This window comes from Scatophagus argus, chromosome 12 (assembly GCF_020382885.2).
Source record: "Scatophagus argus isolate fScaArg1 chromosome 12, fScaArg1.pri, whole genome shotgun sequence".
In the NCBI taxonomy this organism is placed as follows: domain Eukaryota; kingdom Metazoa; phylum Chordata; class Actinopteri; family Scatophagidae; genus Scatophagus; species Scatophagus argus.
Window position 1 is genome coordinate 4,730,452 of NC_058504.1, and position 15,086 is coordinate 4,745,537.

General features: G+C 42.0%; 1 protein-coding gene across 4 annotated transcripts in view; it reads right to left on the bottom strand.

The window, feature by feature from the left end:
• Positions 1 to 9,376, bottom strand: part of gria2b (glutamate receptor, ionotropic, AMPA 2b) — a 43,510-nt gene extending 34,134 nt beyond the window's left edge. For all 4 annotated transcript variants that reach the window (XM_046406489.1, XM_046406488.1, XM_046406491.1 and 1 more), the window contains exons 1-2: positions 8,946 to 9,376; positions 8,655 to 8,795 (exon numbers count right to left, since the gene is read on the bottom strand). In XM_046406489.1, coding sequence (XP_046262445.1) covers positions 8,655 to 8,795; positions 8,946 to 9,030 — 226 coding nt within the window. In that variant the 5' untranslated portion in view covers positions 9,031 to 9,376. The remainder of the gene's footprint in view (positions 1 to 8,654; positions 8,796 to 8,945) is intronic.
• Positions 9,377 to 15,086: the final 5,710 nt, after the last annotated feature.

The following is a 15,086-nucleotide window of genomic DNA, read 5'->3' on the forward strand; positions in this document are numbered from 1 at the left end:
TGTACTCATTTGGATGTTATTGTTTTCCAATGTATGCTATTCTGTCATATTTTGCTTTTTGTGTCCTTTTATACACAATGCACTGTCTCATATTGTTGCGATGATTCTTTCACTCTTGTACAAAATTTGTGCATTATGTGCCCAGAGAAAACCTGAACCAGAACCATGCTAGAACAGTGCTAGCTACCACGCTGCTGTGTTATATATTATTATCTTATAACAATATTTTATTTATCTATATAGTTATTTAGTCACACAAAATCAACTGTTAATATTCTTACAATTATTGTTATTTAGGAAAAGACGAAGAGAATGAAACAAACATTAACCAGTCACACTGTCCTTTTCCCAATCCCTGAACTCCTTCCACTGAGTCCGTCTCTAACTGATCCATGAGGCAGCGCAGATCAGAGAAAGCGTCCACAGACTGTGGTCCTACAGGCCTTCAGATGGTGAACCACCCAGGGTTCCTTTAGTGAAAACAAACATCATCACAGAGCCAGGCAGCAGGGGAGCGAGACCAGCTGAAAACCAAATCCACTCTCTCTGTGAGAGGGAACACACCTGAAACTTAAGTCATTCACTTGTGATGATAACAGTTTTCAGCTTTAACTTTATGTAGCCAGGTTAATCACAGAACACTGAGACTTAAACATAATGCAGCAGCATTTGAGATCAGATTCTCACTTGCTTTCTATCTCGGTTTGAAAGAGCGTTTTTTTTTCAAAAAGTATTTTCTCTGGAGTTTCAGCCTTTTTCAGTTTGATAGATTTGGATGAAGAGACAGACAGGAAATAGGGTGAGATAAAAAGATGTGACGTGCGGCAAAAGGTCTCTGGCTGCATTCAAACCGCCAGCTGTGCTGTAACCTTATGGCTACCAATCAACTCCCAGATGAGCTTCACCAATCATAGGCATTGAGTTGGCCACAGTACAGATGAAACCTTTTGTTTAAGCAGACCATCAGGGAACAAGTATTTACAAGAGCACAATAGCACCTTCTTCAGTACAGACATTGGTTAACAGTGCTGCTGACGATACAAAGAAATGTTTCGGGTGGATCAGAGCTACAGATGAAGTGAACAAAGTGGGCTCCAGTTCAGAGACAGGGCTGAAGAGCATGTAAATGTATTCATCAGTCCTCCATGCTGATTCACTGTGTTGCTTGGAGGAAGGACACCACAGGTTTTAACATAAGGTGCAGCAGGGGAGAAAGCAGCTGACGTGAGACAACATGACACAGTATGAGACTCAGGATAAATTATGTGTCTTATTCAGAAAATGCTAAATCTTCTCTATGTATTACGCTGGACAAAGTGCCATCAGTTGTCCTACTCTGTCCCAGTGGTTGCCCAGATGTGTAAACATACTTTCTATGAGTTAAGTAAAGCATTAATAGGTTAATATCTTTATTATTCCAAACAAACAAAAAACGGGCACTTTAAAGGTTTTTCACTGATCACATTCACCTTTAAGCTGAGTCATCCTTCCCTTTTTAAAAGACACAGCCTGTTATGTCCAGGAAACGATGTTAAGTTTATTTAATCAGTTTTTCTCTCAGGCGGCACGGTGGTGCAGTGGTTAGCACTGTCGCCTCATAGCAAGAGGGTTCCAGGTTTGAATCCCGGTCTGGGCCCTTCTATGTGGAGTTTGCATGTTCACCCTGTGCCTGCGTGGGTTTTCTCCCGGTACTCTGGCTTCCTCCCGCAATACCAAAAACATGCACATTAGGTTAATTGGCTACTCTACATTGCTCCTAGGTGTGAGTGTGAGAGTGTGTGGTTGTTTGTCTTTGTGTGTCGGCCCTGCGATTGACTGGCGACCAGTCCAGGGTGAACCCCGCCTCTCGGCCGTAGTCAGCTGGGATAGGCTCCAGCCCCCCCGTGACCCTGACGGATAAGCGGTATAGAAAATGGATGGATGGATGGGTTTTTGTCTCATGTCTATGTTGTCTTGTGATTTCCTGTTTTATTTTGCCACTACTTCCTTTCTGTGTCTATTGTCGTTAGCTTTGCTTTTTTCCTTTGTCTGTTTTCCCTCCTTTGGGATTACCTGTCTCCGCCCTGATTGTTTCCACCTGTGTCCTTACCTTGTGTGTGTATATATAGTCCTTGTCTCCCTTTGTCCTGTGCCAGTTTGTCTTGTCTCTTGTGTCAGATAATGTGTCATCTCCATGCCATTGCCATTACCATTACCATTACCAGGTTTTGTTACTTTGTTCTAGTGATTTTCTGTTTTCTTTGCCTAGCTTCAGTCTAGTGAGCTTTTGCTTCTCAGTTTAGAGCAGGTTTTTTCCTCTGTGAGGAGTGATTTCCATTTTGAGTAAAGACTTTATTTTGAAACTTTCAGAGTTGTGCATTTGGGTTCTGATCCATAGTTCAGTCGTGACACAGCCCACCCAACAGCCACTCTTACATTTACGTTTTGCTCAATGAGACGTTTATCCAGATTTAACAACTAACTGCATAACACTAGAGACAGAAATCCACGAGGCTGTTAGGAGAAGTGTGGTTTCATAACTCCCCAACACGACCTAATGACAACTGACTCCTTTACTGTAAAATCAACTTTTAACAGTGTCGTTTCAACTTTATATTTTAACACTTTAGCTTAACACTGTGTGCTGTGCAACGTAACAACAGCAGAGAGCTCAGGGACACGTCTGTCTGTTCACAGCACTCTGATTTGGTTTATCAGACTGTCCTGTCATTTCTATTCGTACTTTCCTAGTTCTTTACCTTTCTCTTTCTTTCTCTGTGTCTATACACACACACACACACACGCTCAAATCCTAATAAGTTTGACAAGAACACCCTGTAGGACCAGACAAGGCAGCCGAATCAAATCTTAATCACCACGATGATGAGGAGGACAAATTCTTTTCTCTCCGTGTCAGTGAGCATCCCCCTTCATGTCAAAGAAATCAAATTTCTAATTATTGGCAAGAGCTTCAGATTGACGACAAAAACATGTGAATGTTAGATTCATATAGAGCTATAGAAGGGTTTTGTTAAGCTTGCTCTCTTTTCATTTTGTGATTTATTTTGTAAAAAGATAACTGCAAAATAAAAAAAATACTAACTGCCATTGTTCGGTTTCACAAGTGTTTATTTTTTATTTCAAAGTATTCTAATTTGAACTTTTTACAATTTTACTTTTTTCCAAACTTAATTTGGGAGGCACACTATGAAATAAGAGATAGCATTGTGGGACTGGTACTTCAAACAACTCCAAGAAATGAAGGACCGCAGGACTGAAGGAAACCTTATCTTTTTAGCAACTGAAAACAGGATAACTGTTCTGAAGTCAGCTCTGATGTCTTCATGTTCGGTTAACTTCATCAGCAAAAGAAGTTAACCGAGCTGTCAGAACCTAATTTCCACACTTAGTTTATGTGATTTCATCTGTAAACTCTTTTCACTGATGAAGACTGTTGAAAACAGTAAGTGAGTGAACCTTGATTTAAGATTATTATAGAAAAACTCGACTTCCCTGGATTGTCCCTGATTTTCAGTGAGTTTGCTGATTTTTGCTGTGGAACATATTTTCTTAAATGATCCATCAAGCCGTGCTGGCTCTCTTACAGCCAGGAGGAAAACAAATACGAGGTCCCAGTCGGATTTTGTCAGGTGACACTTCACTCTCTTCAGTCTATCTTTCAAAGAAATCATCATTTTAAAATTCTATTCTTCTTTTGAGATGCACCAGCCACTTTCAGTGGATGACAGAGAAGTTTGTTTCCTGCCCAGCTCAAGGCAAAAGTGAATTTGAGCCACCTGCCATGGAGGCACTGAGAAAACAGAGTCAATGAGACAAGAGACGACCTCCAGCTGAGAGCCGCTGAATCGTGTTTCAACTGATGCTAACTCAGTCTTGTGTTTTTTGAGGACAGAGTGGTAAGGGCTTGGCTAGGGGCTTTATTCAGGGCAAGCAAAGATCCGCAGAGGGTTCTTTAGCCTAATTTTCTGACCAGCCAGCTCCCAGGCCTATTTAATATTTCACAGCTCCCTCTGAAATGGAGGAGAATGCGCTTAATTTGGTGTGAACAATAAATTAGCTATAACCAATGCTCTGTTGCGCATATGCAGGCTTTTGATCATTCAGCGAGGTTCCTGAATGCGTATGTCCCCGAGATACTATGTGCATGAAATGCATGAAATTACAGTATGACGTGATTCGACCGTGACAAACTAGAACTTTGAAGTGTTAAATTGCCCGGCTGGCTGTCAGTGACCCCAAACCCCACTGTGTTGCTCTCAGAGGAGAAGAACCGGTTACAGAGTACTACAGCAGCAAGTTTAATGTGCAGGTGCACAGTATGATGTAAACATTTTACACTGTATTAAAGGATAAGTCTTAAATCTGCCATGCTAACACTATCATTAACTGGTGATGTCCATCTTGTTGTAAATTGTTTAAAGATTTTTGATATCCTCAATCGGACGACTTGATGGCGTGTTGGTTAGCACTGTGGCCTCACAGCAAGGGGGTTCTGGGTTTGAGTCTGGGTCTGGGCCCTTCTGTGAGGGGTCTGCATATTCTCCCTGTGCCTGAGTGGGTTTTCTCTGGGTACTCCAGCCTCTTCCCACAGTCCCAAAAACATGCACATTAGGTCAACTGGCTACTCTACATTGCCATCAGGTGTGTGATTGTCTGTCTTTGTGTCTCTGCGGCTGACTGGCGACCAGTCCAGGGTGAACCCAACCTTGTCAGCTGGGATAGGATCCATGGATGTGAAATAATCCTGTTCTGCAGTAGTGTAGGTGGTTTGTCCACTTAATGAAAAAAAGTGTGTGTTGAGAGAGGGTGATGCTGTGATGTGGCCCTCAGTAGTTCAAGCAACACAGAAGTTGTCAGAAAATGTGTCATATTTTGCACTGCTGATGGCAGAAGCACAAGCTGCAGCTCATGCATGATGTAGGCTTTGCGGAGGTTCTCAACCATTTATGCTTGTGGCACCTTAACACAAAGCAATGTGTACTTATGAGCCCTCATCATAGGCTGCATGTCTATGAGCTGTGCATATTTCAACTGAAGACTGATTTTCCTTTCTTAGCCAGTTAAACAATGGTAAGGCTAATGCTAGTTTTTTTAAAGAAAAAGAAAATATCTTAAAAAATTGTGAGCAAGCATCTCACGTGAAAATGATCTACCTATTTTCAGCTATGGCCATTTTGTTTTCTCTTCATGGTTTACACAGCTGAAACATTTTCTGAAGCTGTTTTGCAGTATAGCTCTTCTGTACAGCTGGGGGACATGCCAAAAAAAGCAGCAGAGGCCAAAATCCTGACTAACCATGCGGGACGGGTCCTTGAAAAATTTGATCCTACATTTCCCATGAAGCAACTTGACAGCATCTTTCATTAGACCCTTCATGAATGGTTAATTCCAACATCTTTCAAAGTAACCTCCATGGCCACAGAAGACACCAAACAACTGCTTTCACCAGCTGAATTTGACTCCTCATGACATGCGAACTGATATCCATGTGAAATTTGCTGTAGTGCCCCTTTAGAGACAAAATGTCATTCTGTGCCCACAAACAAAATGAAAAATTCAAAAAAGTTGTCTTTATGAATACATTACTGTTGATCTATAAAGCACTAGTAAACTATCAGGGCTTCAGAGAGTTGAAAAATGCAGCACCAAACAATAACCTTAGAAATTCAACAAACACTTTTATAAATATCTGTTATTTTCAATGGCGGTCTCCGAGGTGCCTCCATTCTGGGAACTTTGAACAAGAATCTTTGAAATTTATTGCTCTGGGTGGACAGCACACAGGGACCATCCCGGTCTTGGCAGCAGGCGCAGGCTTGTCCAGATGAACTGTTATTGATGGAGGAATGTATCATCCTCCCTCCCACTGTCTATGACACACTGCATTGATGAAGCACACTGTTGCACAGGCTGAGTACAGGCACAGTGTAACAAGTCTGGCTTAATCAGGCTTAATAACGTCTTCACTTTATCATATTTAGTCCAATATACTTTATCAGAACAAAAAAGAATACAATTAAATTATTATATATGTCTGGCATTCTGTGCCAACCTTTGGTACTTTAATATTTTTGTGCAACACAGTTTGGCATGAGTCAGAGATTCAGTGCTCGGCCTCATCTACTCCTTTATTTTAGGAGGAAGACAAATCCGTCACTTACTGTAGGCCTCTAAATTGTATTTAGATGGTATTCACAGTTTCCCTCGTGTCTCTGTCAGTATTAAAGATAAATGTGCTTTTGCTGGATCCAAAGCTCATAGCAGCAACTTCTTGGAGTGTGTGAGGAGTCCTGGAGCTCAGCAGAGAGCCTGCAAGAACCTGCAGTTTCAGCTTTTGATATATGATGCATGAGCTCCATTCATTCGCCGCTGTGAGCTGTGTCATAAAGTACGCTTTAACAAAAGGCAGAGTGATGTCTTTTAACTACCATTACCACACACTATGACACAGACTGCCATCTACCGGCTTAAAAACCACCCCCCACCTCACCTCACCCCAGCCACCCCCGTACCCCCACCCCCATCTGCTTCTCACTCCCACTCCCACTCCAGTAAGAGGAGGTGGTTCATGCACACACAGCCCGGCTGCTGTGTTGAGGACTTATCAGCAGGCTTTTAACGTGCCAGTCACTCAGCTTGACATCACAAATCAAATCTACAGTCATTTGTTCAATTTCTTTCCCCTGTCCACTGCTAACTGTGTGCAGGTCTGACAATAAGTGAAGCTGTGCAGTTGAAGCGGAGGTGAACCAGTCTGAGTGTCAGCGGCTTCGCACAAACCATCCTGATTCCCATCCAGTTAATTGCACGCACACTAGATGCTATACTTGACCAAAACAACAGCTCAAAGCATTTACAAGGATTGCAGTACATTGATTTTACTAAAACTCTATCCTAGCACAATGCGTTTAGTTATAAATAAATTCTAGATGGGTGTGTGGAAGCCAGCAGTCACAGTTTGTGCCTTAAAGTGAGAAATAAGGAAAATACAAACCAAAGTGCTCAGCTTGAGTTAAGTAAGTTAATCAAGTCAGGAAATATTTGAATCATGATAGATTAAGGTAACTAAGTTATGTGTTTACAAGCACCTGTCTGCAGAAGTTTGGACCTCATCTACTTATAATTAGACAAGTGTTTATGTAACACCAACAACACGCGCGCGCATGCACGCGCGCGCACACACACACACACACACACACACACACACACACACACTTAGGGTGGAAGTAAGCAAATTGTTGGGGGGGAAACCCAGACACATGTAACTCTAATCAGGGTGTGTTCATATGCATTTCTGCGAAGGTGGAACGCATTCAGTCCAGTATTTATCCTGGGAAATAGCTGAACATGGATTGATACAATAACATGTTAATTGTCGGAAAATGAAGGCTTTTCTCAGCAGTGTAGCTGCACCTCCGTGTTGTGGTAACAAGAGGCATGTGTATGTGGCACATCGACAGGAGTCTCACTGTGATCTCTCGGACGCAACGACGCGTTCCAAGCAGGAAGCTTTTATATGGTAATGAAATTGATTGGACCGATGCGCGCACCAATCAGAAGCGTTTGATTTATGAGTAAGGGACTGTTGAGGGCAGCAGTCGCTTGGCAACCGCCTAATGAAATGTTCGAGCTGTGGCTATTAAAAAAAGCGACCTTAGAACCTACTTGGTGCCTCTTGTTGCGGCTGTTAGTCAGCATCTTGGCGCTTTTGATGAAACAAAGGCACGATTAAAACTGAAAAGTGTCCGTGCGCAGACTGAGACACGGCGTATGAAGAGACGGATGTGAGCTGTGTTAAGGATCGTGATTTGGGTTTGGTAAAAAGCTATTATCTCCCGCATTTTCCCAAGGAACTGACTGCCACTAGTGTTTGGGCCTATTTATATATAAATCCCGTTTAATGCCTAATGTATACGAAAGCTCAGCCACCTTACATGTGACGCTCATTGTAAAGCTGTGTCTGTAGGCTGTGTTACAGAGGCCAGCGATGGATGAACACCGCTCCCTGAGAGCTGAGGAAAGACGTGCCAACGACACTGCAAAAAATCTTCTCTTCAGCACATCTCGGTTTTTTTTCTTGAAACATGAAAAGCCAAATGAATGCGACCAGATGCATTGAATCTATCTGTTCAAATTGCAGGACTTCTGTTTTTTCAAGAAAAACTGAATCACAAAGTCAGATCTCAATACTGGTCGCCTTACAGAAATGACATTTGATTCGGGATGCAGGTTTATGTTCATTGGAATTGTTCTCACTCTACTCGCTGTCCCCATTTACTTTAGAAAATAATTAGTCGCCTTTAAAGACTGTGGGATAAAACAAACGAGTGGGTCGATATTTTTGCAGTGTAGTCTTATTTGATGTCTGAATCCACAGGAATGAGATTGACTGTGTTACTGTGGAAACAACTTCCCCTTGCCTACACGATGTTGTTCATCCTCATCCACCAATCTTCCTGTCTCGACATGTTCGCTGACAGAATGTAGACTGGAGAGCTCAGGTGATTTCCATCTGCATCCATTATCCGTCATCCAAACTCATCTCATAAAAAGCCACAATGGGGGCATCAACATTTCACGACTGACATGGACATGCAGGTTGAAGATTCGGATTCATTTTAAAACGGGATAAATATAATTTTTTTGTCACTTACAGCAGTTTGTGACGGCAAAACTGTTCGCCACTTCCAGATTGTCAATATGAGGCGTCAGTCTGAATTCCGCGGTGCCAAACTGAACCATTCCTATCCGAAATGCGCTGTACTCTTGATCCGCGCCCCTTGGAAAAAGTCCCCCTGAAAAGGACAAAAAATAGCAGTTAACCCTGCTCAGGTTATCTATGGGAAGACACATTTTCGACCATTTTTTCCTCATCATTTTACACACAGATACGCTGCTTTTCAGCCAGTTCGTTTTGTTTGTCATTCGATCTACTGGACACCTACCAATCTGAACACTGGGCGAGCCTCCAAGCGCGCATCCCCATAAAACCAGCAGAACTGAAACGGATAAATTCACTATCTTCTCCATGTCCACGGTTTAGGTGTCCACATCCACCAAGGGTTTCTGATATTCCTGGTTCTCTCCAGATATGTTAGATCCGACACATACTGGACACCTTCAGCCTTGGAAAGAAAACGACAATAATCAGCAGCAAAGGACCGTTTTTCTGCGGGTGACTGGCAGCGAAAGGACACCGGCAGTGAAGGAATGGTCGTCTGCTATGTAGCTCTGCTGTCTCTTCTTCCGCTCCTCCTCGTCGCTCCCCTCCTGCCGGCAGCTGATACCTCCTCTAAACGCACAGGGACGCTACGCGTCTCCGCTCGGCGCGCCGAAGATCCTTGCAGCATCACACCCACAAGTGAGGAATGTTAATGAGAAGGCGAACAGAGACGAAAACAGCCGAGTGGCAAACACTCGGTGACGAGGGGGCATACTGCAAATTCAGCTGCAATGGGAATAAACCTGTGGTCGAGGGGGCATCATGATTCCCCCAGAGTCCAAAGTGAAGCATTCACACAGCTTGATACATATGTTTAGCAGAACTGTGAGAGCAGCGAGTGGAGAAACTGCACAGGGAACACTGTTCTGCCATATTTGCTTGAAACAGGACTGAAACAACACAAGAGGTTATCAAAATTAACTTTCTGTCCATTAACAAATCCATCAATAGTTTCTGCTTTGAAGTTCAGAATGAGTGAACAGCTAGATGAAGGTGGCTTCAGATCATTTCAAGAGCTCAAACTGATTGGACTGAATCCAAACTGATAGCTGATAGGGCACTTGCACTGGTCAGACATATGACCTTAAAATGAGGTTGTCCTTAACTTAATGCCACTGTGGCAAAACAGCAGCATCATCAGCGGCTGTATGTCAGGGACATGCTCTGATCTGATCCATTTGGAAGACAAAATCCTCTCTCCTACTACTACTGAAGATATTCCAACTGGCACAGCAGCCGTCACTTCACAGCGAGAGGGTTCCAGGTCTGAGTCCGAGTCTTGGACCTTCTGTGTGGGGTTTGCACGTTCTCTCTGTGCCCGCATTCCTCCCACAATCCCAAAACTATACATTAGGTTAACTGGCTTGTTGGTGCTTTGCCCTTTTGTGCGAGCGTGTGGTTGTCTGTCTTTGTGTGTCAGCTCTGTGATTGACGTGCAACCAGTCCAGGGTGAACCCCGTCTCTGGCCCGTAGTCAGCTGGGATAGGCTCCAGCCCCACCGCGACCCTGACGGATAAAGCAGGTATGGAAAATGGATGGATGAAAATTAGACCTTGAGATTTTTTTTTTTCAGTAACTTGAAAACAAAACTCCTCTAAACCATGTTAAGGGCCAGCATTTCTTACTGAGAAAACTCATCAAGTGCATCAGCTGGAGGCCATCACTCACGTCCTCCAGGGATAGCCATCAAATGAATCTCCTCTTTACCTTTGATCTTGCACTTATTTTCACCCCCTGCATACAAATTCAATGCAAATACATTGCCAGTAATAAGTGCCATTCTGAACAGGGTTAAATGGAGGAGAGCTGCCTCACAACCTACAGGAAATAAATGGCACGTCTGTCCTCTGGTTTTATGATATGCATATCTCAGCCTGCCCAGACAGATGTGTATTAATCATTGGACAGTGTGAGATAGCAGTCTGGGAGCAAACTAATGAGGCTCAGCGTGGGAGCTGAGGGTGGCGGCAGTGAGGAGGCACAGTGTGTCAGATTTCAGCACCATGGACAGCACGTCACGTGTAGCACCGGCTTCTACAAGTACTTGCAAAGCTGGGTATTTAAAGTAAATTACAGGTTTATTATAATTATTTTCTAGCTTTTGTCCATTGATTCTATTAGATATAACACTGTGGCTACCAAAGTAACCGATGAAATCAGGGAATGCAGTGACAGCAATACAGTGTGACACAAGAGGTTGCATGATCTGATCATGTAGCAAACAAGCAAGCACATTATGTAAACTAATTTTTCTGGAGGTAAAAGTGAATAAAAAGAGCAACAGCACCTTAAATATCAGAAATAATTCTTCAACATACAGGAAAACAGTCTATGTGCAAAACTATTAAACTAACCATGATGTACTAAATACAGGGCTGAAAAGAATCGCTCTGTTTACAGGACCAAATAAGCAAACATCAGAGCTTCACTGGGACTGTGTGGGTGAGGTTTGATCAGATTTGACTGACAGTGCTGGTAAAATAAGAAAAAAACAAAAAACAAAATAATTTGATTTACAGTAAAAACAATGACATCTTTTTTTCCCTCCAGCTGAGCTCTGCCCACCTCAGTAAGAAAAGCAAGAAACACAAGTACAGAAATCTTTTTGCTAACTTAAAATAATGTCTTTATTGGACATTTTCTCTACATTTCTTATTGGAAATTGGGTTTTCACATTGATTTACATGCTTGTCTGTAGACAAACCTCACATTTTTGCATGTCCAGTTAAATTGCTTTTCATTCAAAAAAGAGATATTAGCAATTAGTTGGAATTAATTAACAGTGTAGTATATAATAGTAATTAGTAGAAATGTGCAGTTAGTTTCAAGAAACGGTTTGGAATCAAGCAGGAAGTATGTGGAAATTACAGACATGTAAAAAGCATGCAGTGCTGCCAATAGTTTACACTGTTTGCCTCAGTTTTGGCAAGTTTATTTAAAACCTCTGTGATTGCTTAGTTTATTGCATAAGCAGTTTCTTAGATTTCAGCAGTTAACTTGGTGAGTACATTATTATTATTAGCAATAGGAAAGATGGGTAAGACTAAAGAAACTAAGACTCTATCAGTTGCACTTTGATGAACTGGACACACAAACCTTTGTTTTCTGGTGCCAGATGATTGGAGATTCTCCCCACGGTGGAGTAAACTGCACCTTCAGCTGCTTGTGTTTCACAGGCTCACATACGCTGATCTGTGTGACCTTGTCTGGAGGTTCTGCCATGCATGGATTCACTCCGCTGCTGCAAGACTGAAATGTAATTTCAGTTTGATTATCTTACAGCACATTCTGCAATGTAGTGAATTTGCAGGCTGTGAGATAATTTAACTGTCAGAACGCTGAAGAGCATTCTGATGAGTTTTTGGAAGTGAAATGAGAGTAACTCATAATCAAATCATGAACCCGCTGGCTGTGTGAGTATGTTTACCTTTATGCCAATTTGAACAAATAAACCACCCAAGCGATCGAGATGGAAATTTTGCACACAACAAACAACAGTTGATTTTCCAGGAGAAACCAACACTTTGTAGAAAGTAAAACCAAGTCAGCGACCTTTTGAGGACTGTTTAACCACTCAGGTTTTCATAGTCCCTAGAAATCCTGTGCTACTCCTTCTGAGAAAGCATTTACATTTCTGGCATTTAGCTGGCGCTCTTATCTAAAGGGATTTACAATGGGCAGCATTTTAGTGTCTCACTCAAGGGCTCTGCAACAAGACACTTAGCTTGTGATGGACAAACAGGATGTGACACGCGACCTTTCACTAAAAGAAGGCATATTTTAATGATTCCCTTGCATTGGCTTGCTGCAGTACACAGGAGGAATGGGAATGTAAATGTGTCTGTGCGTATTCTCTGATGGTTCATTTAGGAGCCTAAAAGGAAGCTTGACTACTTTCTTCATTCTTTTATTTTACTTTTTGGAATAATCTTCCATGATTTGACTGACATTCCAAAAAATGGGTTTGTAGAGAATCTCTAGAGATTTGCTACCCTGCATGTTTTTATCAAAACGTACTGAAATGAGACAAATTTTCAGTCCACTTGCCTGTGAGAAAACAGAAGCCTAAGAGAATAAATGTGAGTGTGGGCTCCTTGTCATAAACTGGTTAGAAATTTTCAAAGACTATGAAGCTGGGTCTTCAATTTTCTCTACTGTCGTCTTCCTTGTTCCTCGAACCGTGTTCCTCTCTGAGGTGACATTCTCAACCATCAAGCCGCTGTGCCGCCCTCCAGGCTCATGCAAACCAGTGGAAACATTATTTGTCAGCCATGCTGTATCGTATCCAGAGTTCCACACTCGTCTCCCTCCAGACAGCTCCAAGTTAATGGCTTGACACAAGATTGCAGGATATGAATTATACGACAGGAAATAATGCACATAATGCATTAGCGATCAATACATTTGCATTCTACTCTAACTGTTGCACTGTTTACTGTATATTTTGATCTACCAGAGACAGATATACTACCCAACAACATTTTTATTACCTCAGTCAAAAAAACTGATGCCCAGTGCACTGTGCTATTAAACAGCCGAGCACAAGAACACCCACTAAACTAATCGCTTTTAAAAGGAGAATTTTGTCAATACAGATCAACAGAACAAGGGCGAGGAACATCAACAGGACAGTGACCGAGTTCCAAGGATTTTTTTGAATAAAAACTGGAGATTCTCTGTGGTGTAAATTTGATCATGAAATTGAAAGCAGCAATGACTATGACTTCAAGCTGCTGCTGACATGACAGTGTCTTAGAGGCTGTGTGGGCACACAGTAAAGAAGTGATGTGAATACATAATAAGGACTTTGGACAGACAGAAGTTGCTAAGCCAAGCACATACTGTCATTAGAACAGTTCTGGAGAGCTAAACCTGCAGGGATCAGTCCCAAGGTCAGAAAGAGTGCTGAGACTGGACGCTTTGACTGCATCAGCTTACGTCAATAGCACTCAGTCCATACCAGTGTTGCAGCTTCTTCAGCCTTGAATCAGATGAGACATTTAAAACATCAAACCCATTTAATCCTTATCCAAGTAATACCTTTAAAAAATGTTATTATGGGAAAATATCCACATTTATGTCTATGGAGTTTTAAAACTGCAAAGCTTTAATTCCAAAGATGACAATACCATCAAATTCCTTTCTTGCATTGAAAGTTGAGTGTATATAATGTAATGAATTCCTCTAGTACCGGTAGTTACAAGTTATGTTTACTTGTAAAATAGCATAAAGTTATAATCAAATGTGATATGAAACATCAGCAAGCAGAATTTTTGTGTTCCAAGCAGGCTTCAGTATAAAAGCATGCAACTGTGTAAATGTGAGGAAGTGTTGGGTCCTGAAGTCAGGAGAAATATTTGCATGTCAACAAGCATAACGGTCTCCAGCTGTTTGCGTTCTGTATTTCATCCTTGTCCTCCTGCTAATGATGCGTCCCAGTAAACCCTTTGCTCCCGGCTGAGCAGTCGCTGTTTTATGAAACAGTGAAATTATTTTCAGTTGAATTGAGCTTGAAGATATGACATTTAGTTTCAAAGGGGGACAATGTCTTTACTTGGTCCTCAGTTACATTTTCCATTTTTTGCTTTTATTGTCATCTTTTCTTTATTTCCTCCACTCTCAGGATTGTCACACTTGATCTTTACCTTCCCCACTTCTCACCGTGTCTTCTCTTCACTCTGTCCATTGTTTTTTTTGTTTTGGGCAGAACTAACTGTAACGACGGGACCCATAGTCATAGCTATTTTACAGATTGGTTCAGTCTGACTTGTCACCACCTTCACCTCTGACAGGAAATGGCACCCTCCACACTTTATAGACTTTCACATTTCAAGCTTGACCAAAAATCATCTGCCTCCAAACAGCCACCATGCCCAGGAGGGCTGACCTGAAATCCACCATGGCATTTGGAAAAAACCCTGTTATGTTGGTGAAACAAAAAAATATGTACGTTCTCCCCGTGATGTACATGTATATGACAGAAACAAACCAGCTATGCAGTCATACGCAGACTGATGATGCTGTGATGCAGCTTAGCATTAATCACTGTACTTTTAAAACAAGCCTTTAATTCTATAATGCGATAAACTGATGGACAATATTAAATATACTGACAATAACATTACATTAACTGAATGAAAGTACACTTGCTATTTCTTTGATATGAATACCCCATTTTAGTGTGTGTGTATTTATCTCTAAGGAACAGGACTGTAAAAGCACAACACTGATGTGTGAAAGCCTTGTTTACAGCAAATGAGCTTCCAGTAAGCCCTGTGACCTCTCCTCCCCCCACTGTTCCTCCACTAATCATTGCCTGACTGTCATGGTGGTTTTCTTGGTGGCCTGGGTGGCAGCCTGGTGA